Source organism: Chrysoperla carnea, chromosome 2 (genome assembly GCF_905475395.1).
Source record: "Chrysoperla carnea chromosome 2, inChrCarn1.1, whole genome shotgun sequence".
Classification (NCBI taxonomy): domain Eukaryota; kingdom Metazoa; phylum Arthropoda; class Insecta; order Neuroptera; family Chrysopidae; genus Chrysoperla; species Chrysoperla carnea.
In genome coordinates this window covers 81,523,561-81,549,567 of record NC_058338.1, presented here as the reverse complement: position 1 = coordinate 81,549,567, position 26,007 = coordinate 81,523,561, and the positions used below count along the sequence as shown (strand labels likewise).

The 26,007-nt window shown below is 30.2% G+C and overlaps 1 protein-coding gene across 1 annotated transcript; it reads left to right on the top strand.

Annotated features, from left to right (window-relative positions):
• Positions 1 to 2,414: 2,414 nt before the first annotated feature.
• LOC123292494 (L-ascorbate oxidase-like) lies at positions 2,415 to 11,074 on the top strand. The gene is made up of 10 exons (XM_044873196.1): positions 2,415 to 2,533; positions 3,674 to 3,891; positions 4,430 to 4,640; positions 4,863 to 5,137; positions 5,524 to 5,647; positions 7,674 to 7,885; positions 7,954 to 8,101; positions 10,036 to 10,239; positions 10,301 to 10,519; positions 10,890 to 11,074. The coding sequence occupies exons 1-10, from the start codon at positions 2,458 to 2,460 to the stop codon at positions 11,039 to 11,041; spliced, it is 1,839 nt and encodes a 612-aa protein (XP_044729131.1). The 5' UTR covers positions 2,415 to 2,457; the 3' UTR covers positions 11,042 to 11,074.
• The last annotated feature ends 14,933 nt before the right edge of the window (positions 11,075 to 26,007 follow it).

Sequence of the window (26,007 nt, the reverse complement as noted above, 5' to 3'; positions counted from 1 at the left end):
AGCTTTGTTAAAAATAAAATATTTGAATATTTTCCGAAATTTGATATTTTTTCGAGTAAATTTTATTTTCACAATTTTGGCGAAATAAAATTTAAAAATTTTGAAAAATTTTATATTCTAGAATTTTAAACGTAAACTTTGTAAATAATTAACTTAAATTCGCAAAAATATCCTTTTTTTCCAAAATTTCAGCACTCTGTGTCTACAGCACCTTGTATTGAGAAATTTCCATTATTTAAACGTTATTCTACCATTTAATGAAGTAGTGCTGTTATAGCTTGTACCATTTTCTATGCCTAGGTAGCTATTCAATTCAATTTAATTCGATGTTATTTGTTATTAGAAAGGCTAATATTTTGGAAACTTAATACAACAACATTTCAATAAAAAAAATGTATTATGGTTTTACATTTCTAATGGGTATGCTACATTCTCTGCTCGGAAAAAATGACTCGAGTTAAAGTTGTTCTCGAGGGGGAACTGCTTAAACTAGAAACTTATTTTTAACTCGCTTATATTAACTTCACTCTAACTAACAACGTGATAAACTCTTAGAAGTCAAATTTAACCTACTTATAATTGTCCGATTAACTCGAAAATTTGCACACATTTCAAGGTCCAATGACAAAAAAATATTTTTATTTGTCCTAGCATTCCTACCAGAATCGATAATCTTAGCGCTATTACTTGATATTATTTTAAAATTTGGATGAAAATTTAATTTTAATGACAAAACGACTTAGTGGTTTTAGTATCCGCTCCGAATTCTGAAGGTCGCCAGGTCGAAACCCAGCCACTTTAAGAATATGGCCTTCAAACGAAATCTTATTCGATTGTAAATTGTAATAAATTCCTAGTAAAAAGATCAAATAAAATACAAAAACGTTTCATTCAATGTCCAAACGTTTTGGTATGAAAATGTAATGCTTATAATAAAATAGTTAAACTATTTTAGCTATTTTTCTTTAACTATTTCACACTCAAAAGTTATAAAATATGCACTCACTTTGTTATGTCACTGAATAGTAAAATCCAGCGTTAGAATGGCGGTGTATAGGTGGGGTTGTCATTTTGGGATATAATAGGAACCCGACCAACATTAGTTCCACTACCTTTTTGATAAAGTAAAATATTAGTAGGTCACAGCTTTTAATAAAAAAAATTCCAAAGTCATCTCAAGGTAACTTAGAATTGCAGCTTATATAATGTAATAAATAAATTTAGATAGTATTAGCTTTGAAAGGGCTTATAAATAAAATTAAATTTTATATATTTTTATGACTTCTAAATTTGCTTACACAAATAGCCAGAACAATCAAATTTTGACCGTGGACTTTTTGTTTTGGAATATACAGAGTGTCCCTAAATCGGTGTTTATCGTTAATGATTTCGTTAATTTATCAAATAAAAATTTAAAAACTCTATGTGAAAATTTTTCGAAATTTGATTATTTGTTCGAGTAAACTACAATTGAAGTGCAAAAAAAACTTTTTATGTTAAATTTAGAAGTTTCTGACACTAAAACGAACTACCTCAAGAAATTATAGCTTTTTGCCGTCCGATATACTCTTAAGGTCAATCGACTTTTTATGATAAATTTTGTTTCTGACACTAGAATGGCGAACTACCTTAAGAAATTATAGGTTATCGATATATCCCGTTAAAACAGTTTTTGCATTGTGCAATCATCTTTTTAATTCATAAAAAAAAAAACGAAAACTTAATAACAACATGCTAGCCCCCCAATAAAATTTTTTTGCAATAAAAATTTATTACAAGCAGGGGAGAGTATAGTACCAGGAATCAAAATCACATTTATGTGTTTTTTAAAGTTTAAATGTACAGGATGAGCCAAGTTATAGTACTATAGTAATACCTATGTAGTAATGTACCTATACCGTTGTTAGGTTCATGGAACGTGATTTAACCGTGGAAAAACTATTGACAAAAAAATTGGATCAATATTTTGTAAGAATTTGTATTCGGGGGTGCTGATTTCAAATTTAAATTTCCTTCAAATTTAAAATTCAAGGGTGGGCAAACGTGAAAAAATCGTTTTCAAACGAATGACAAGTGCATTTTATAAAAATTTGCATCTGCGGGTGCTCATGTAAGAATTTTTAACTGTGCCATAACTTTCAATTACATGTTGGACAAACGAAAATTTTGGGTGTACATATGATGGACAACCGAATTAAATCAGCATCTTATGCAAATTTGTGTGCTATTTTCATGGAGCTGGTTAAAGGTAAAGTATAGTCGGAGTACTACACTTTACCTTATTATATTTAATAACTTTTTGGATGGTTTATCAATTGCTTATTTATTGCCCAAAATAATATTTTAATATTTTATTTATTGCCCTAAGTACTTATTTTAAAAATAAAAACATAAAAAGATTCTGTCTGTTTTCATTTCGATTCTTATTCGAATATCCAAAAATCCATCCATCCAGAAATGTTCATAAAATTTTTAATTTTTGTGTTTTACACTTTAGAAGTGTTTGCTGACAATGGAACTCTGCTGTCTCTCGGTTTGTCTATTTTACGTAATTAATTTATATACAGTGATAGGGATAAGTTTCGCAACCCACCTCTCAGCGGTTAATAAAGGGCTGAAATATATATCAAAGTGACTATAATGTAGACCGTACAGCAATAATAGAAGGGCGGTCACGCATCCCGATATGACGAGAGATGCCGAAGTGCATTTTTTTTTAATGGAAGGGGGCTATCTGGGGATGGTTCACTTGAAAGAATTTTTCTAAGAATACCGCGGATTTATAAAAAGTGTGCTACGACTTTTTTCGCGGACTAAAGATGATTTAAAAGTACATAGTCGATTTTAGGTGTTGGCTATTACATTAAACTAAAAAAAAACACACCATGCCAACGAAGTTTGAAGTTCATAATGATCTCGATAAAACGTGTTCATAAAGACCGGGAAAAAACGTGTTCCTAAAGACCGCGAAAAACTTTGATAGAAACTAGTTACTTTTATTAAGTTTCCGCAAAAGGTAGAAGATTACTTTTTCAAAATCCTTTGTATTAGTTGTGAAAAACCCATTGAAAAATAAGCTATCAGTCGACCCGCGTTTTATTTAAAAAAAACGTAATCCAACGCCTTTTGCCCTTCACGAGAGTTTGCGTGACCAGTATTATTGTTAAACAATTCATATTATTTCATATTATTCATATTATAGTCCCCTTGAACTTTCACCTTTTTTAACCGCAAACCAAAAAAGGGGGTTTTATAAGTTTGATCGCTATGCGTGTGTGTCTGCCTGCCTGTTTGTGGCATCGTAGCGCCTAAACGGATGAACCGATTTTAATTTTTTTATTTCGTTTAAAAGATAATTTAATGAAGAGTGTTCTTAGTTATGTTTCAAGTACGAGTTTAGGGTTCCTTAACCGAAAAAACTGAAAAAATGCGATGATCTTCAAAGCGGTTCAGTTTGGAGAAGGCTAAGGAAATAGGTAATTTAATGGAGAATTATTTTAGATACGTTTTAAGTGGGAGCTTAGGGTTCGGTAACTGAAAAATTTGACGGATTATTAAATTTTGGATATTTCACTTGTTTCTTGAAGTGTTTAGAAGAAATTTTGGGATAGTCGAACTTTTTCACTATACATGGAATCCCATCACTGTAGATCGAATCTAACTTCTTTTTCAGATGGACACGAACATGAATGTTATCGAGAATGTAAACATGGTGAAAGCAAAGTATGTGTTTACAATTTCATAGTATCTACCTACAGTACAATGTCAACGGATTGTGGAAACTGTCCCTTTAATCAAAGTGATTGTGAAAATCCACTTTGTGTAACGGCTAGTGGTAAACAACGAGTAATAACCACAGCAAATTATAAAATACCTGGACCTGCAGTTTTGGTAAATAACTAAGATAAACTAAATAACTAAGTGTTCTTACGGTCTTTTTACTCTGATTGGTTTTTGTTAGAATTATGTAGTGTTATTTGCCAACCATAATAATTTCATGACTAATATTCATGAAAAATTATTACATTAAAATAGAGGATTATGGCAGCGAAAATAGTGTAAAAAACTATTTAAATTAAAGTTAAAACTTAAAAAAAATAGTTCAAAACAAAAAAAGCCCGTTGCGCCCGACTAATAAAGATTGTATTAGCACGGTGGTGGGGACACAAATTTAACAAAATTCATCATCAAAGTTGAAAATAAGGTACAAATAATTTTAACCACAAGTCCAAACTTGCCTCGGCTCTCGTACGGCCTTAACTACCCTTATATGTTTAATTTAAATTTATTGAAGAAGAATATGTAAAGAGTTGTTGGCAAAGTTGAAAATTTTGATCATAGATAGCTAAAAATCATTGAAACGCCTCTATTCCTTATTCAGCTTCTCAATTATTGTATTGAAATCTTATAAATATAATTTTATGTTCAGGTTTGTCTGAACGATACAATAATCGTTAATCTCCATAACAAATTGGAAACCGATAGTACATCTATACATTTTCATGGTGAACATCAGCATGGAACTCCATGGATGGATGGAGTACCATTTGTAACACAATGTCCTGTTTTACCTGGCGAAATATTCCAATATAAATTTATTGCTCGCACTGGTGGTACACATATGTGGCATGGCCATACAGGTAAGAAATAATGCAGTAAATACCTAAAAAAATACCTAAGAAAAAATCGGAGTGTAGAAAGTTGTTTAAACAAAATCGGAAAGGTACAAAAAAAAACAGGTTTTGTACAAAAACCGTTTTAAGCAAAAAAGTACTCTTGTGATTTTTTCTCTAGGCTCTTTATTTTCTTCTCCTCCTTTTTATTTATTTTATACAATAATCCATAACATATTTCGATTATAGGCTTCCATGAATCTGATGGTTTATTTGGACAATTTGTTGTAAGAACTCCAGAAGATTTTAATAATCTTGAATACGATTATGATTTAGCGGAACATACAATGATATTATGGCATTGGTCTGACCGTCCCCTAGGAGAAATATGTGCATTGCAGGATTTTTCAGGGGCTGCATTATCACCGTACGATATTATAATTAACGGGAAGTCAGGAAAGGAAGTTTATACTAAAGACGGTAAAAACTATACAACACCATTAGCTGTTTTCGAAGTGACAAAGGTAAATTAAAATTTAACTTAAACAGAAAAATAATACAAGAAATAGCCAATCTAGCCATGAGCAAATTTTATAACAGCTAAAACTGTCATACACCTAATAGTTTACGATATAGTTGAAAAAAATCTTTTTTTGCGACTTTGACCTTGAATAATTTTTTTTTGCGCATATAATTTTGCAATTAACTTTTAATAGATCATTTTTTGTATCCGAATAAAGATAATCGCCGTGAAAAAAACTTCAATTGCATTTTTTAAGCAGATAAACTTTTTTTTTGTTGGGCTAACTCGAGTTTTATTATTGTGCGTTATTTACACTTATTTTATTAGAAGTTTACTTTTTAGAAGTTTATACATTTAAAAATATTTTTCAATCAATTATTTTTCAAGGGTAACCGCTATAGATTCCGTGTGATGAAAAACAGTCATTTGTACTGTCCAGTTCAAATTTCCATTGATAATCATAATCTTACAATGATTGCAAGCGATAGCGGGGAATTTAATCCTATTGAAGGTAAGCATTTTTAATTATTTTTATTAGTAGAAACATTTGTCACGGTATATGATCTTGTAACAATATTGCTGATGCGACTTTGCTTTGTGAGTATTACTAAGTAGAATTACGCCTGTTGTTTGTACTTCGGTATTGCGGGATAAATTCTTAAAAGTATTTGTTTAGTTTTAATTTCCGTATGTGAGGCATTCGCCAATTTATGTAGGAACGCCTGTTGATTCCGATACCGACACCAATTGATTCCGATACCGATAAATCGAACCTGAGCTTCTTGGATGAGAGCCGGATATCGAAGCAATAGCCAGTACACTACAACCTCAAAAATTTACTGACAGCAAATTTCAATCGTTGCTATTTTGAGTTGCTCTTGAAATTTCAAGAAGTTTGTCTAAAGTTCCAAACTGTTCTAGAATATTCTGATATGCTCAAACAGTGAATTGATTCAAAAATGCTCTCAAACAATGTGGGAGCTCTCAAAAAAAATCAGTACGTAAAGGAGACCTTTCCAGTGCACACTATTAGATATACAGGCTATTTTTAAAATAAAGTTTCTACCCATATATTTTGAAAATGGAAGTCTTAAAAACCTTTAAAAACAGGTGCCGAATTGAGGTCAAGAATAAGTTAGCTTCTTAGAGCTGAGAAAAAGAATCTACTGCAAAAAAATATGTAGTACTGTGTATATATTGTGCCCAAAAAAAAAGGTGACATTGTATTTATTTTGAAAATTCTTTATTTATTCTTCCAAATCAATTTCATCCCCTTCAAAGTAATCCCCTCCCGATGCAATGCTCTTATGCCAACGAATTTTCCAATCTTTAAAAACTGGTTGCAGTGACTACCGGTTGTAGTCACAATTGTCTTCAGTTCCGTCTTCGCTGCGGCTTAAATCTCCTCTATCGTATCAAAACGGTGTCCCCGGAGCGGTCTTTTGAGCTTGCTGAACAGCCAGAAGTCGCACGGCGCCAGATCAGATGAATACGGTGGTTGTGAAACGATATGGGTTGAGTTTTTGACGAAATGATCACGAATTAAGAGTGCAGTATGGGATGGTGCATTATCGTGGTGTAAAAACCATGAATTGTCTTTCCACAAATCCGGACTTTTTAGGCGAAAAGCGTTACGCAAATGACGCATAACATTCAAATAATATTCCTTGTTGACTGTTTGGTCGGGCGGAGGAATTCATAATGCACAACAAACGCGCGCATTTCAAATCACCTAAGTTTAAAGTCACCTTATTTTTTGGACACTGTATGTATATATAAAGTTCTATTTATAAGTGAGTTGATATGTTTTTTCTCAGTGTATTTTTTGCTATTCTCTTTAATTAAAATAAAAGGGTGGAACTTTTAAAAACTACCCTGTATAATTGTAAACTTCCTTAAATTTCAAAAGGTTTATTAAAAAAATGCACACATATACTATTATACACTACCGAAGGACCCCAGATACAATATATTGATTTTTGGGTTCGGTTAAAATTTTTTGAAAATTATGGATTAAGATAGTTTTGATCATGCTGATCAAAAGTTTTTATGGACTCAACACTCAAAAACCCTTACCTTCCGAGCTACGGCCCTTCAAATGTTATGCCTACATGAGATACTAATTTTTGGTTTCGGTTAAAATTTTTTGAAAACTATGGATTAAGATAGCTTTGATCATTCTGATCAAAAGTTCTTATCTGCTCAATTCTCAAAAACCATTCAACCATTGTCTTCTGACCTAAAGCCTTTCAAAGGTTATGCCTGCATGAGATATTGATTTTTGGTTTCTGCTAAAATTTTTTGAAAACTATGGATTAAGGTAGTTTTCATCATACTGATCATAATTTCTTATGGAGTCAACTATCAAAAACCCTCCTCTTCTGAGCTACAGCCCTTCAAAGAGCCTACATGAAGAGCTCGGAAGGGAAGTCTTTTTGAGGCATGAGTCCATAAGATATTTGGACAACTTTTGATTTGGAGGCCTACCAAAATAATAAGAACTGTACAATTTTTAACAATATCTAATTTGTCAACAGTTGAATCTTTTATTATAAATGCTGGAGAACGATACGACTTTGTGTTAAATGCAAATGCCCCAATTGGAACCTATTGGATACGGGTACGTGGTGTAGGTTCCGCTTGTTCTTCTGCAAAAATACATCAACAAGCTATTTTGAAGTACAAAGAAAGTACAGAGGTACTAAGAAAGGGTTTGGTCAAGTATGATGAAGCTGATAGATCCGGAAAAGTAAGTCAATACTACCAATATTACTTCTTCAATTAATCAAGGTTATTAATTCATCAATTACATTTTAGCTTTTGAATCCTGTGAGTTTAGCTTTGACATCTTATACTGAAAATGATGTGATTCTAGTTTCAGAACTTGAAAGTTCTAAGCCAACTCGAAATATTAGTGGAACACCTGATACAACTATTTATTTTGAATTGAAACTGAATTCATTTAGTAAGGCATTTTTGGAAATTATATTTTGAAGGTAGTGCGAGCGCTAGAGCTATAATTGATAGAAGGCTTTATTTTTTTATATAAAGTTGGAAAAAGTCTAAATAAATTCTGAAAATTTTAGGGGGGGTTGACCGATTATTTAAATAAATAAATGACTTCCAAAGAAGGCATATTTAATATTGGTCTTATGGGAAAGCGATAGATGGATGATATGTTTTCATAGATTTCTCCAAAACTAGTCGGTGGAAATTAAAATAAAACTTTTTAAATTAAAGTAACAACCTAAGGAAAGTATCGAAGAAAAAAACCCGTCTTGTTGAGGATGTATGAGCACGGAAGTGGGGACATAAATTAAAAAAAATCATCAAAGTTGAAAACAAGGTACAAATAATTTCAAGTATAAGTCTAAACTTGCCTTGGCGCTCGGACTACCTTAAAAGAAGTAGATTTTTATTTTATTAAAATATAGAGTCAAGTAAAACGGTTAGTGCATTGAAAGAAATGACTAAGTTTGTGCATATGAGTGTCGGACAAAATGTCAACCACTACAAGGATGGTCACCTTTGACATGAACTTTATCAAATGGGATTTTAAAAGTGAGCCATCATACGCACATATATCTTATTTAAGAACATGAAACACAAACTTTTACTCAATTTAACAATGGTCCGCTCAAAATAATGTTTTTAGGTGAATCTATTCAAAGGCAAAAAAAAAAAAACTAAGGAAGGTTTCGTCATCTAATTTAAGACCTTCTAACGGCAGTCTCAAAAGTTTTAGGGTTTCGTTAATTAACGCTGTGTATACATAAAAAAACGATTTTTGGCCAATATCTCGGAAACCATCAACTTTATGAAAAATAGTTTCAAACAAAAATTACCGGAAATTTTATTCCCTAAAAAAATTGTGGTATCATAAATTTTGATAACTTCAGCAATTTTTGCGAAAATTGGGAAACACGACCAATATATATATTTAAATGCTAATTAACATTATATTGAAACTAATTGATTTAAAAAAAAATTTCAAACGAAAATTACCGGAAATTTTTTTCCCTAAAAGAAATGCTAAATCACAAATTTTGATATCTTCAGCTATTTTTTCTGAATTTTTGAACTTTTTACACATAATTCGAGGATAATGATTGGATAATTAACGAAAAATATATATAAAATTGATCGTTTTGAAAACGGCTAAAGATATCGAAATTGTTCGCTCTTCATTTTTTTTAGAAAAACAATTTTCCATCAATTTTCATTTGAAAATTTTGTTTATAAAATCAATTATCAATATTTGGCCGTTTTTCCCAATTTTCGCAAAAATGGCTGAAATTAACAAAATTTATGATACCACAATTTTCTTAGGGAATAAAATTTCCGACAATTTTTGTTTGAACTATTTTTCATAAAGTTGATGGTTTCCGAGATATTGTCCAAAAATCGTTTTTTTATGTATACATAGCGTTAATTAACGAAACTCTACAACTTTTGAGACTGTCGTTAGGAGGGTCTTAAATTAGATGCCGAAACTTTCCTTTTTTTGTCTTTGAATAAATTTATAAAATCGCTTATTTTCAGTTACTTTGAACGGCCTACAAAGAAAGTTTAATATCAACTAATTTTTTTATTGAGATACTTTCCAACTTTAACTATAACTTATTAAGATTAAATTAATCAAACCTTGATTAACTTAACCAAAGAAAATTAATTTGTTTAGTTGAACCTCGTCCTCAATGAATATCCATTAATACAAAACTAGTCACCCAATTTCAAAATTTTCAGTCTTCTTGGAAGACGATTAACCGACATTTTTTTCGTGCAAGAGAAGTTGTTACATCTGAGCTTGGCAATAGCCTTTTCGATTTCCAGCCGTTCTGAAATGACTGTGCCTTTATTCTGACCTTCCTGCATAATAATAAAATTGGTTTTTTTCAGAGTCCCAACGCTCAAGCTATGTTCAAATTAATCATTTAACTTTTTCCAATCCTAAATCACCGCCGGTATCACAATGGAACGATACTAATATTGGTTGTGATTCAAAACTAAAACATTATAATTGCATTGATGAGCTTTGTACATGCCCCTACACAGAATCAATTAAAAAAGGCGATTTAGTAGAATTTGTTTTGGTTGCATTAGGTAAAATTAAAAGTATATTTTAGGTTTTCTTCGATTTTTTTTGTTAATGCAAAATTTTTAGATCTATTCCCAATTGGTGATCATCCATTTCATTTGCACGGTAATAGTTTTCAAGTAGTTGCAATGAAAACTATCGGAGAAAATATATCCGTGGAAAATATTCGAAGAGAAAATTTAGCAGGACAAATTCCAAAAAAGCTTGACAGAGTACCATACAAAGATACTATTTCAGTTCCAAGTCAAGGTTTTGTTATTTTGCGATTTGTCGCCAATAATCCAGGTTAGTTTTAGGAAAGTTTATGTAATATAATAATAATAATAATGGGGTTTAACCTCCGTTCCTCAGACATATACGTTTATAACAGAAGCCATCCACATCATTATTTTTTATTTTTATTTATTAAAAAAAATTCGATTACATTTAAATTTATATGATGTGGATGAAGTCGGTTGCTTCGTTCTTATCCAAGCGAAGATCCATTAATCATAATTGATTAGATTGTCGCTGCCTGAATTCGAACCTGCAATCTTAGTCTAAGTAGTCAAATGGTTAAAGTCGATTGCGCTTTAACTTGCTCGACCACTTAGATATATAGGATAGTTTATGTTAGCCAAGGAATGTGATTAATATTGATATACAAATTTTTCAGGTTATTGGTTCTTCCATTGTCATATAACGGTACACGCTACAAAAGGTATGGCCGTAATAATAAAAGTTGGTGAGAACGGTGAAGATATACCAGCAGCACCCCAAGATATACCCAAATGTGGAGATTTTCCAAGTTTTTCACAGTATTATTAAAAATCAGTATTTGTATGTTCTTAATTTTTTATAATTACACTTATTTATAAACTTTGTAAAAAAAAAAAATAAAATAAAAAAATAATAATTGACAATCACGGAGACCGCAGACAGAAGTAAAAAATTTTAACTTTGGTATAACTGTGTTTTATTGAATTTTTAAATTAAAATTTTAGTATTAATAATTAAAATTTCATAATTTAAAAATTGAAAAATTGAAATTATGAGAGAAAAGTCTAGAAACCCACTTGACATTTTGTAAGACTTTGATCCCCTTTTCAGGTATTTTTAAATATTTGCTCCCGTGAGAAATTTAGCATGCAAAGTATGTTCACACTATAAATGCAATGATCTGTCAAAATTACAATCAAAAGACAATGCATCGACTACTTTTCGACCTTTGCGACCATAATCATAAGGAATCTAAATTTTTGTATGAGTATTATAAATAATAAAAGAGCAACGAATGCCACGTGGTATGCATATCGCTTCCGCACCGACGAATTCATAAGTTTTACCGCTTTTAAAAATTTCTCAGCGCGGCTAAACAAGTTTTCCCTTCAATGAATCTAAGATTCGTCATTTTTAGATTTTGATTTGAAATATTTACATACAATTCTTTTATTATATCTAAAATTTTTCTAGTTTACTCGAAATTTGAATTTGAAAGAATAAAATGTGAAGATTGTAGATTTTTTTGACGCAAATCACATAAATTTTTAGGATACCTTCTAAAAAATTTATTTCATAAATTTGACCGCCATTTATGCCAATGTGTCTGATAAATGGCGAATAGTTAGTAACTTTATCTTGAATTTGAAAATAATTTTAAAAAATGCAGAAAATCATACTTGCAAAAACTTTTGTTTCATAGCTTGTCTCTCCCTAAAATATAATCAGTTTATGATTTTGAAGCCATCGTTAAATCGTTTTTTAAGTAATAATCGTGAATGAGAATTATCAAGAACTGGTTGATCTATTAAGAAGGTCAACGTATCATCAAAGGATTAAACAAAAGATTTTTTTGTGGAGTTGTTCGTTAACGAAATCTTTTCAAGTCTATGACAAAATATGATTCAATATTTTCAACCTCATCTTCATAGTTTTGAATGATCAATTCAATACTTCATGTTTCTATCCCTAAAAAAGTGTAATTGAATTGCAGGTGAATAGAAAATCATTTGGTATGAATAGGAAATTCAACTTCGAATCGGAAGGAATGGGCATGGGAAGGAAAAATATTTTTATTTAGTATTCATTCCGATTCTAATCAGACTTTTTTTACCAAAGATACAGCTTTTTTTTTCTTTTTTTTTTTTTTTTTACAAAATATTAATAATCAAGATATTTAATTTTATATCTACTTTATTTACTCTACCTGTGCATTTATCTTAAAAATACGATTATATGGAGAATTCAATGATACGAAATTAGATGTAATTTGTTCAAGAAAATGAACAAAGATAATTAAAAATAAATAAATATCGTAAAGTTTATTATTGTGACCATTCGCGTATAAACAAAGAATATACAATGTAAATTTAAAATTATTATGAAAGTAATACTGTATGAGCAAGTCGAAAGAAAGAATTGTTCAAATATATCACAGATTTTCGTATTATTTCTAATGTAACGATGGGGGCATGTCGAGCTTTTGAAGATTTTTTTGCTATCCATCCAACTGTTTTCGTTCTTACTATTACATAGGGAATACTTATTTTAAAAGAACACGAGCGAGCAGCGTCAATACAGCTTTTCGGTCTCCCATTAAATTGAGCAGTTTATTATTGTTTTTATAATATCTACTTGAGAATCAAACAATATACGTTGAAAGATGATTTAAGCAAATCAGACGTTGCAATAGTAAAGACGATTCCACTGGCAAAAACAAGTAGATGAAATGAGCACATATTGCTAAGAAAGGTGAAAAAAACTGATAGCAAAGAATTTAGAAAATGAGAAAAATACTCTTTTTCGTTAAATTAATGACAGAAATAATATTCAATTAAAAATAAAATCAGGTTAGAAGATCGTTAGAAGATTATCGCTTCTTTCATAGTTGTTATCGGGTAAGGAAACTTCCAACTTACGATTGAAACATTAAACTTAAAACAAGAACACTCTCGAATCAATTTACCTCTCAAAACATCAAAATTGGTTCACCCGTTTAGGAGCTACGATGCCATAGCGGTTAAAAGAAAATTTGGTCCTTTTTTATCTATCTATAAAAAACTCTTCTTCAAAATTACATGCTTCTAATAGCTTGCATGATTATCGATATGAAGGTGTAGTACTTAGGTTCAAATTTTATATTTATGATTTTTTATAGCCATGCATTGAAATTTCACAATCAAAATTGTCTCTGTTTATAGTACTTTTATTCCTTAACACTTTTTTATTTCTTTTGAAAATTTAATTATTAAATAACTATCAAGAAAAACGTTTTAACCACGGTACATGATGTGTGAACCATTGTTATAGCATCAAGTGTACCATGGCTCACAATATGATGTACAAATTGAATAATTGCCTTAACAAATAACATCATAGCATCATAAAATAAATAGTAGAAATTTAATCACTCGGGGTAAATGAGACCTCTTTTTTCCACTCAAACCTCGTTTACCTATTTTCGGAAACTCAAGAAACACAAGATAACAATTGTAATGTTTAGTACATAAACGTTAGTACATGTCCATGGTACATAATGTTATCGGATTCAAGGTACATCACTTTGCTCATTTGCAACCTTAGTTAATCAATTTTTAACGTTATCTTTAAAACTGCCAGTTTATAAATAGTTAGTCAGAAGAATCAAATTTGTTTCCTTTTTTCGATAAATATTTTTATGTAGGTATATGAAATTTTGATACTGTATATGAAATATATCAAGGTATACCTACTAAGTTTAGTCCCAAGTTTTAACGCTTAGAAATATTGATGCTACTAACAAAATTTTGGTATAGATGTTCATAAAATCACCTAATTAGTCCATTTCCGGTTGTCTGTCTGCTTGTCTGTCGTCTGTCATCACGATAACTCAAAAACGAAACAAGACATCAAGTTGAAATTGACAGCGTTCTCAGGACGTAAAAAGTAAGGTTGAGTTCGTTAATGAGCAACATAGGTCCATTGGGTCTTCGGTTCGTAGTACTCATCTTGTAAACCGTTAGAGATAGAATAAAAAGTTAAATGTAAAAAATGTTCCTTACAAAAACATAAACAACTATTGTTTGAAATATTCATCAATACTGTCTATATATAGTATTTCAATAATTAACTGAGTCAATTGTTTGTTTTCACTTGTTATTTTTAGTTTGTTTGGAAAATTTTAATACATATGATGTCTAGTAAATAGTAATATCTATGGAGAAAATACAGAATATTCAATGTCTTTATAGTTCAAGATCAACATAGGCTTGGGCTGTGAGTTGTCCTGCTTGGGAATTTTATTGATCAGATATTGAAACATACAATACATTTATTTATTTAATATGTTCACTAATTAAGAATAGGATTAGCAACCGTAGAGTTCAATTTACAAGTTTTTTATTTCTACAATATGATTAATTGAATACTGATTCAATTAAAAATTTTAATTGGTAAACTTGAACAAGTAAACAAATATAGCATTTAAAGTATTTCTTTTCTGATATTCCTATAAATATTTCTTTTCTGGTGCACACACATAAATTACTTTCTTATTAAGTACTTTTTACGTCGTGAATTTATTTAGCTGTTAATTCTACCGAGGCTATCATATAAACAATTGTCCTGAACCCTAACATCCATTTTCTTACGAAAACTAGCAGAACGTTTTTTTTTTAAGTTCTTGTATCGTCGTTAATCAAAATTACATTAAAATGAGAAACAAACTTAGTCATTGGCGCACCTTAATCTCTTTGACTTTCTTATTTTTGAATTGATATCTTTGGCACGTTAGGCATTTGGCATTTAATTCCTAAAATACATCAGTGAAACGTTCCTAAAACCCCCGTTAAGTGTTCACTTAACGGCGTATTAAGGTATTTTAGAATAAAATATTGTATATTGTCTTGTGAGGATTACTAAAGATAGGCCAGTAATGAAAATTCAATATGGCGACAACTAGATATACATATTTTGAAAAAGAAAAAAATCGAGGAACTATGTTAAGTGGTGCATCCTAGAATAGGAATTAAATAGATAAATCGATTGACGTAAGAATCATTAAAATCAGATTATGCGTTTAGCCTCTAGAGCGCCAGAGAGAACTAAACATGCACAGGCAGAAAATGAAAGTCGACGAACTATGTTAAGTGAATTATTGAGATTAGGTATTGAATAGAATTTTCGTAAATTAGAAAAGCGTAAATTAAAAAAATAAATTTAGAAAATCAAAAAAGCCGACTGCGTTAAATAAAAACGGAAACTTCGACTCTTAATGTCGCTATGTAAATTATTGGCCTTTTTTTCCGTTCCGTAAATAACGCAGTAGGGTTTTTTGAATATATAAATTTTTTTATTATTGATTCTAATATATATTTATCTATTTTTAATAAAACAAGTGGAAACAAACAATGGACTGAGTTAATTGTTGAAATACCATGTATAGACAGTGCTGATTACGAAATCGTTTGCTTTTTCACGTCATGTAAACAAAGAAAGGTAACCAGTCATCCAAACATGTCACTCGCGGGTAAATAGTGATGTTTTTGAAAAAATGTTTCAAACAAAAGGAGCTTTTCTGACGGTTTATAAGATAGGTCCTAAAGGCCCAAGATCTAGGATGCTCATTTACGAACTCGACCTCACTTTTTACGTCCTGAGCATGCTGTAAAAATTTCAGCTTTATATATTTTTTCGTTTTTGAGTTATCGTGTTGTCAGACGGACAGACAGACAGACAGACAACCGGAAATGGATTTTATGAATTCCTACAATTTTTTACTTTTTAGTAGATATTAATTTATTTTGGAGTAGTTTTTTTTAAGTCGGTTTTTTTCGGATAAATGTTTTTTATTTTGTGATTTTTAGTGAATCTGAAGTACATTAACTAATTTGTCACTAAAAAAAGAATCCTTGAAATCGGTTGGCGTGATATTGAGTTCTTCATCCATTTGCCGAGCACATAATGCAAATTTAATACTTATATGGTTTTATCATGGATGGCATTGACAAAAGTGGGCCAAATTGAAATTGGATCACACGGGAAGCACCAGCTTTCAAATAAAAAAAGAATAATTAAAATTGGTTCACTCAGTCAAAAATTCTGCGGTAACAAAAAAAAAAAAAATGCAGTCGAATTGAGAAGCTTCTCCTTTTTTAAAGTCGGTTAAAAATATTGCATAAAATATTAAAAACAAGACACTTGCCTACTAATCATAATAAAGTAAAATAGATGTGAGTGAATAAATGATATAATATAAATTATATACCTATATCTAGAAGAAATCAAATGAAATAGACGTAAAATTAAATGTGACGTTAATTTAAATTTGACAATGTAACAGGCTGCATTCAAGTTGTTAAATTTTCTAACTTAAAACGTATAGAGAGAGAAATAAGAAAACCATTGATTTACAAAATAGTAAAAGACAGAAAATAACTATATTATATAAAACCGTGAACTTATAAAAAAAAAAATTTTATATAAAGGGACCCAATCTAGGTATTTTGAACATTATTCGGAAAATAATGGAAAATCACTGGAATTTTAAAGAAGTGGAGTTTCGGAACCAGAATCCATGAATGGACAGTAAAAAAAGACATAGAAAAATGAAAACTGACAGAAGACAATTATTCATTTGTTAATCAATTCATTGTCCTGATATGCAAAATAAATGGTCCATTATAATTTCATATAGTTTTCTAAGCAAAAAAAGTATTTACATTTTTCAGAAAATTCAAATTTGTTATGGTTTTATATTAATTTAAGCGCAAATCTAGCAAAGCCCTGCAGATTTGATTTTGCAAAACGAATTAAAAAAAAAAAACTTTTTTGGCTAAAAAAATAATTTCATTGGCTCTATATTTCTTGGTTTTGCAAGCAGTGTTATGTAAATGATAGGGTCTATTGATAAATCGTAAAACCACAAATTCGGACTTTTACTGTAATTTACGTATAGTTATAGTACTCCTTTCAAATTAGGTAAAATTTACTAAAGTTTTGGAGGTAGCAAAATCACCTATGCCAAGTTTTATACTTTTACCTGTAGAATAAAATGCACTAAAAACCAGTGAAATTTACAAAATTTAAAAAACCTCCGACATATTTTTCGGGTACAGAATCCTAAACACACACTTGAAACATACCTAAGAAGACTCTTCATTAAATTACCGTTTCCTTAAAGTTTTTTCTTAACTGAACCAATTTTTAAGATCATCCCCAATATTTTAGTTTTTTCGAGTACGAAACCCTTAACTCATGAAACATAGCTAAGAACACTGTCCATCAAATTATCTTTCAAACGAAACCGAAAAATCTAAATCGGTTCATCCGCTTGGGCGCTACGTTGCCACAGATAGTCAGATAGTCAGACACACATCAAAGCGGTCAAACTTATAGCACCCCCTTTTTTAGTTTGGGGGATAAAAAGGGTGATTTTGGTAAAAACGTTTTTTACGTTTTCTTTAAACTTTTTGCAACTATTCGAAAACTGTGCATTTTAGAAAAAAAATAAGATGGTCTTAAATTATCAGCGTAAAATTTCTGATCGATTTGCAAAAATAAACTCTTTCTTGTCTTTTCAATTTTCCGTGTTTTAAGTTTTCAACTTTGCATTTCAGAGAAAAAATATTTCTGACAAAGATATTAAAATAAAGCATAAAATTTTCTCCAACCGACCTGCATATTTTGATTGTTCCTTATCTTTCGCATTTTCGGAAAAATCGATATAAAAATACAATTTTTCGCGTGTTTACGAAGCTTCCAAAGCGATAGAAAATTTTGCTCTTGCGATAAAGACGGAAATTTGTACATTGATGTAGATTTTTCAGAAAATATGCACGAAAAAGTTTATTAAATACATAGTTTTCGAGTAAATAGCAAAAAATTGTTGAAAAACGTGGTAAATTGTTGATTTTTCTGAAATCATCACTCAATTTTTTATTAATCGTACAGAAAAAAACAGTCAGTATAGACCGTCTTAAACCAGCGTACATCTTAACAGATTACGACAGGGCACCTCTACAACCGACGAGTGAGAGCACCAAAACTGCTAGTCCAGTTGACAATCGATCAACAAGATCTGGCTGACGAGTTCGATTTCCGGATCGAGGCAGCGACTTTGAAACAAAATAGCGCAAGTTCTGGCGGGGGGGGGGAGGTACTGTGGTGTTAATAATTAACCCGACAATAGAAATAAGCAATATCGTTTTATATTACTTAAACAGAGATAGAAAACATATACAAGTAAAATATAGGCAATAGAACATACGTGAAAGTTCTAGAATTTGATAAACTATACAGTAACAATTGATTGTAACTATATAAAGAACATACAGTGTGTGATAAGGAGAGATTACAATGCAGACTCTTCAAGTTAACTACAATCAAGTTTTATCATCTATCAGAATAACATTAAAATAAAAGTATTGTGAACTATATTTGTATGTAGTAAAAAAACTTAACAATAAAAATTCGTATAATTATTTGAGTATAGACAGTTCATTTTTTTATTACACAAATTTGATTACGTTAAGCCCACTACAGTGAAAAAAGTTGCCTTCAAAAATTGAAGTAAATCATATGAAATTTCATCTAATTTGATGGGAGTATTAGGAAGAACAAAACATAAGTATGTCCTCGTTCGTCACAAGCTTAGTTTCGCTACTGTTGTTCAACTTAATATATATTCATTGTAGACAGTTTCATCTGCCGATGTCACTTTCTACAAATTTCTTCTTATTTTCTCTTATACACTATTCATATAATTTAAGTATTATTTTGTCTTAAGAATTTATATCACAACTTTATGTAATAAATAATATGTCATTTGCAATTGCACAAACATTCATTGTAAATTTATCAAAAAGTATTTTTATTATAGTTTCTTTTTGTCTATCTCCTATTTATAGAATGCAAACAATTACTATTATTAGTTTAAATCGTTCATTTTCAATTTCATATATCCTCTATATAGTAGGTAGGTATACTTAGTATAAAACATTAGAATAAGCAATGTTTGTTTGTGTAAATAGAGCCGTAATACGAATGCATACGTTTCTCATTTTAAAATTATTATCCCTATCCCTATATATTATAAATATGAAAGTAAGGATGTTTGTTTGTTTGTTTGTTTGCTACGCTTTCACGCAAAAACTAGTGAATGGTTTTTAATGAAACTGTACAGCAATATAGCTCATACATCAGAATAACACATGAACACAGAATAACACATAAAAATTAATAACACATTAAAAATTAATTAAAAATTTAATCTGACATTTACTATTTTAAATTTCTACAGAAATCTTTGATTTATGGTTCAAAATGATGATCACAGATAGAGCAGAGTTATGATCATCATTTTGAGCCATAAATTTATATAACCACCTTTTTTGATATACTCAATGAATTATGACTACTTTACAATTTAAAAAATTGAAAACAGTGCATATCTTTAAGCAGCGTAAAACAATCCCTTCAAGCGTTATGAAAGGGGGTTAAGTGAGATCAAAAGAGGTGGAGGCTATAAAGCGGTGGTTTTTTACTTTTAAGCCCAGAGAAACTGATGGGTATCAAGCTAGTATCACTATATAGACGAAGAAACGAAGGAATAAAGTTCAAAAAATTTGAGAAGTAAGTCAGATTTGAATGCGGTTTTCGGCATTCGATTCGTTTGATTGATTGAATAGTGAAGAAAATGATTTCCAACTTGTTAAACGGAGGTATTTGGCATCGCTGAACATGAATATCGTGACAGAATTGGCCTGAGAGGTATCTGGTGCCCAGGATGAACGATCTCCGTTGCCTCCTGGAGTTTTCGAGAAATTTGTCATATAATCTGTCCAATCTCGGGGTTTCTTGGGGTCACTGAACATGAAAATTGCACCAGAATCGGTCCTCGAGGTGCTTGGCAATATTCGTGTTCAGCTACCTCAAAAACTCCCGTGATACAAGTTTGAAATCATTATTATACTATTAACCGAAATGTGAACTTACTATTTACAGTCAATCTAAAATGCAATTATAAAATGCATTTTAGATTCTTATAAATCAAATTAGGTCACAAAATTTCCTCATTCTCTAACGAATCGAATACCGAAAACCGCATTTAAATCCGATTTACTGCTCAAATTTTTCGAACTGTGATCATTTTTAGTGCTTGTTTCTTTGTCCAGTATCCATATTAGTATAGTTTAAGATGTTACAAATAAAGAAAAATGAAAGAAACCGGTCGCATTTTGCTAAAAACTCATGGAATGTGTTTCGTAGGGATTCGCAAATGTTTCTATTTGTTAATTAATAATAAATTGTCAATTCAATGAAACGATCAATGTTAAAGTTGACTTAAAAAATAAATAAATAGTCAACTTGAATTACGTATACGTTATACATGTAAAATAGTTTTCGATTATTTGACAAACACTTAACATTGAATAAATTTCGATTTTTGCCCCAATTCCTAGATCAGTTTTTTGTATTTTTAAAATACGTATTTTCGACTACCAAGTAGTCATCATCAGTAAGAATTAGCTAGTGAATGTTACTCTTTGCTAATTTGGTGGCGGACTGCACCGCCACCAAATTCTTTGTATTTTAAAAATATATATTTTAAAAATACAAAAAACTGATCTAGGAATTGGGGCAAAAATCGAAATTTATTTCGACATATCCTAGAGTTCTCATTTATTATCTTCGATAATATTTATACTTAACATTTACGTCATACAAGTTGCCTATTTACTAACTTTAACATTGATCGTTTAATTGAGTTAACAATTTATTCTTTATTTACAAATAGAAACATTTGCGCCGCTAATTCATATACCTTACAAATAATATTTGACACCTAAAAAACACTGTGAATGGTGTTTTAGCAAAATGCGACCGATTTCTTTCATTTTCCTTTGTAAGCCGATCTTTTACTGTACTATGTCTTGTGTTACAACACACATGAAGTCAATTTCTACGAATACAGTTTCTTGAAGTAATCGAAAATCAACAAATCAGCTTAAGAAACTTAAGTTAAAAAGAATTGCCTATCATTACTACCTCGAAGTTTTTTTAATGAGCTACTTTGGTTGTCGATCATCGTATACGATACATACATATATGAAAACGAATATAATAAAACATAAAAATAAAAATCAAATAATCAAAAACTATATTTTTATTGGTTATAAAATTTTGAATGAATGAATAATTGAATTTTATACAAATATATATGTTAAACAAAAATTTATTTTTTAATATTCCCATATATTTTATATTAAAATATTATATTTGCACCTGAAAATAAAATATTTTATTATTGCGTTCGTTTACCTTAAATACATTTACGATAAATATACAGTACGTTTTTTAGTAATAAAGTATTTAAAATTATGTACTTGAAGGAACGGAAATTTAAGGAATAAGGTCTTCAACTTTATGTCTTCGAGGAAAATAATGTACGATTTTTATAAGGGTAAAAATTGTAAATAAATTAAATAAACTTATATTCTAGGATATGCAACGTAAAAAAATCCATGAAGCCTAATTTTCTGCTGCGTGGTGTACAAGCTCCTAAGTCGATGCGGAGCATTTTCACTCATAGACCATATACAGGGTGTTCTGCTATTGACTGCAAAAATCCGGCTTACCAAAATAAGCTCATCAAGAGCTATAAAAAAAACTATTTTACAAATTTGGATCTGAGGCTTAATTTGGGAGATGCTCGTATAGAAAAAATTGATAAATTTGTGCATTCACTGACTATCAATAACCAGTAGCCAATGATAATCAGTATATCTTAGTTGATTTCATTTAATGATATTGAACAATGGAATAGATTTCAAAAAAAGTATCAAATGATTTAATTGGATTTGGTCAAATTACCCCACATTTTAAATTTTATTGTTTTATTTTGTCGGACAAAATATTTTATTGTTTAATAATTATTGATGTTATTAAATGGTCATAGTGTCTGAAATTATGACCATTTTTTAGTGTCCGACCGAAGGTCGATTTTTGGCCGAAGCCGAAGCCGAGCTGAAGCCGAAGGTTTAAAAACATGATTTTAAAACTTTAATATTAAAGTTGATCTCTAGAAGTTGATTTAGAGGTTATGATCTTGAGAAGTTGATCTAGAAGTCAATCTATAGATGATTAAAAAAACTACCTTGAAATTTATTTCAAAATAATAACATTTAAAACAATTCGTTCAATTCCGACGTTTGCTAAGAACCTTCGGCCAAAGCTTCGGCTTCGGCCTGAATCCAGGCCGATGCCGAATGTTGGACCGAAGGTGGTTTTTTTGACCGAAGGTGGTCGAAGCCGAAGCCTAAGCTTCGATCGGACACTACCATTTTTTTAGTTTAAAAAGATTCAGAGATTGATTATGGTTTAAAGTCATGTATTTTATTGACGATTGAAAATAAAATTGTTCTTAGTTTGAATATATAATCGAGTAAATAAAGGGAATCGATGAATTAAAAGAAAATTTCCTTGCGTTTTTTTTCTTTGAGTATTTGGTTATTATGAACACATATCTATCATGTCTTGTCTCTATGTGAGTGTGTCAACTACATGAAGATTGTTATTACTAACTTACAGAAAATTTGAAATAAAATTATTAATCATTTTTATAATATATAGCATATTTTTGGGTATATATATAACAAGCATCGGTAGCGCAGTTTAAAAATAAACCTAATAAAATTGCGCATGTGGTTGTGACAATTACAAAAGTATTTTGCTATAATATTTATAAGTGGTAGAACCAATCAAAAAAAGATTGTTTAAAACTATGCTTCATTTCAAAATAACAATATTTGAAATTTGTTAGACAGTATATTACTTTCATACAAACAACTCATGCGTTTGTGCCACCTTCACCACTCAACCCCGTACGGTAGTTGTATCACATTCGCCATATTTGATCTCGCGCTAAGGTTGAAACAACCTCATATCGGTTTATATTAGGAATTTTCTTTTTCAGTGTGCGTTTTTAACAGTTATAGCAAATACTTTTTGCCAAATACAAATACTTTACACTGTATCCAATATACTCAAAAATATTTTGAATTCAATTTGTATGTATAGGTGAGGTTATAAATTGTAAAATGAATTGTAGAATGATAGCACGGTGGTGGTTTGTTTGGAAATCTTAGTAAGGGTTATACGACTCAACTCTGATGGTGATAATGATGACGGTTGTGTATTGTTAAAAGATATATACCATAGCTGCACACCAACCCACCCACCCATATATATCTACATGAATAATAATATGAGAAGGTAAACATTTTTTTACAAAAAAATATAACCGACTCCAAAAAAGATCATTAAATAAAATAAACAGTAAAAAAAATAAAAAAACCCAACTGCGTTAAATAAAATCTGAAAAAGAAGAAATAAGACCGGTTATTTACATAGCGACTTCAAGAGTCGGGACTCATTATGGGGAGGATTACAGCCGGTTTACATTTTAATGGACCCCAACTGTTAAAGTTGCTATGTAAACTACTGTTCTTGTTTCTTTCATTTCATATTTTATTCAACGCAGTTTCTTATCTTTTTAATTATTTTTTTAGACTTTTTAGTGTTTCAGCTCTAAAAATCCCTCTCATTATACTATATTAAAACTTTTAAACCAATTTAGTCTTCCTAATTAAATTTAAACATATATTATATATATTTTTGTAGTCCCCTTTTAATTTCCTTTATTTTGGTAGCCTATAGGTTTTGTTAATTTTCATTTAGGAACGTATTACTATTTTGCTCCAAAAATCTGCCCTTTTGTTTTTTTTTTCCAAAAACCTATTTAAGAACATTTGGGTTTTTACGGAACTCCTTTGACAGATTTTACGGAATACCTATCCCAACGGATTTTCTATACTCCCAACGAATTTTCTGTAGTTTATAAGTCTGTAGATACAGTCATAGAGGTAGAAGATACTTTTCACTACCCTGTCGAGTTTCTATACCCACTCAACCCACCGGGAATACCACCTCATATTCTTCATCTAAAAATTGGTGCACCAATAATGTTGTTACGTAATTTAAATCCCTCAAAAATGTGTAATGGCACCATAATACGAGTAAAAACCATGCAAATGAAACGTTATCGAAGCTACAATTTTTACAGGAAAGTATGAGGGTGAAAATGTATTCATTCCGAGAATCCCTCTGATTCCATCGGACTCTTATTTTCAATTTAAGTGTTTGCAGTTTCCAGTAAAATGTTGCTTTGCGATGACTATCAATAAAGCACAAGGTCAGAGTTTAAAATTAGCCGGTTAAGACTTACGAAGTGACTGTTTTCCTCATGGTCAATTTTATGTGGCGTGTTCAAGAATGAGTTCACCTAAGTATCTCATCGTTCTCCAACCAGGTAAACGTACGAAGAATGTTGTTTACAGAGAAGTTTTGTAAATGTAAGTAAAATATTTTACAGCTTTACATATGTTTATCCATTATTATGAGTTTCATTTACATGAAATGTTATTAAATGTTAAAATTGAGAGAAATAAATTAATGTGATGAAAAATGGAAATGTAGTTGTTATTTATAAAAATTGTCATACATAAAAAATAAAGGGCGTAAAAATATAATTGATTACAAAATTTAATTTAATAGATTTAAAAAACACAGTACACAGTACCTTAGGGGTGATGTGGAAATCTGTGTATTCACTGACTGGCATTATATTTTCCTATTTAAAATTTGAAAAATTTACAATAAATATCAAATCGATATTAAACATTTCGTTAATAAGAGAAGTATAGATTCACATCCAAATGGTTAGTGTGCCCTGCGATGCGGGCGGGAATCAGCTAGTATATACTATAAAATAAATCAACCGACGAATAACGACTTTTAAAGCCCTAGCGTTTACGTTCCGATTTCTTAAAAACTACTGAACCGACTTTCATGAAACAATTATGGGATCACTTGGACAGAAAAATCGGACCTCAGTTGGCGAACAAATCGATGATCATACATTAAAAATATACATAGATGCTCCTCCTTTTTTGAATTCGGTTAATAAATGGAATGGGGGTAGAAAATACATAGCGTAGAGATGAGTATTTTACGTAGTATACAGTAGTGTAGAAATACCAACAACCAGCCCAAATGGTTCAAGTGAAGTGGAAAACGCAGATAAAATGAGTTCAGTTGAGAAAAGTTGCCAGATAATTTAATAACAAAGACGAAATTATTATTCGTTGGTGTGGCAAAAAAAGGGGAATTTCTTGTGTATTCTCATACCTTAACCTATCGTACGTTATCTCTTTTTATCTTATTATTAAATATATATTACTTACTGTACACAGGTTGATTTATTTATGTATTACGTTAGAGGGTTATACTTTTTTTTTTTTCGTCTTCCTTATTATTTAAACATTTATAATATATTATTATTATTTGAAAACTTTTTACTATTTTGCTTAATTTTGAAATATATGATTAGTCTTACTTTTTATAAAGGTATATGAGCTGAAGGACAATTCTGGATAAAAGGCTTTATTTTCTTAAATATGAAGTTAGACGAAGTATATATCTATTCTGAAAATTTTTGGGGAGGTTGTCAGATTATTTCAATAAATAAATGACTTCAATGGGAAAACGGTAAATGGATGATATGTTTTCCGTGGAAACCTAAAAAAAAACTATTTAAATTAAGGTATTTAAAACTAAAAAAAAACCGTTATGTCTGATTTATTAAGGATGTATGAGCACGGTAGTGGGGAAAGAAAAAAATGTATTTTTCAATTTTAATTTTGAATTATGTTGTAATTCGATAATATAAGAAAAACAGTAAGATAAAAATTTTTCGA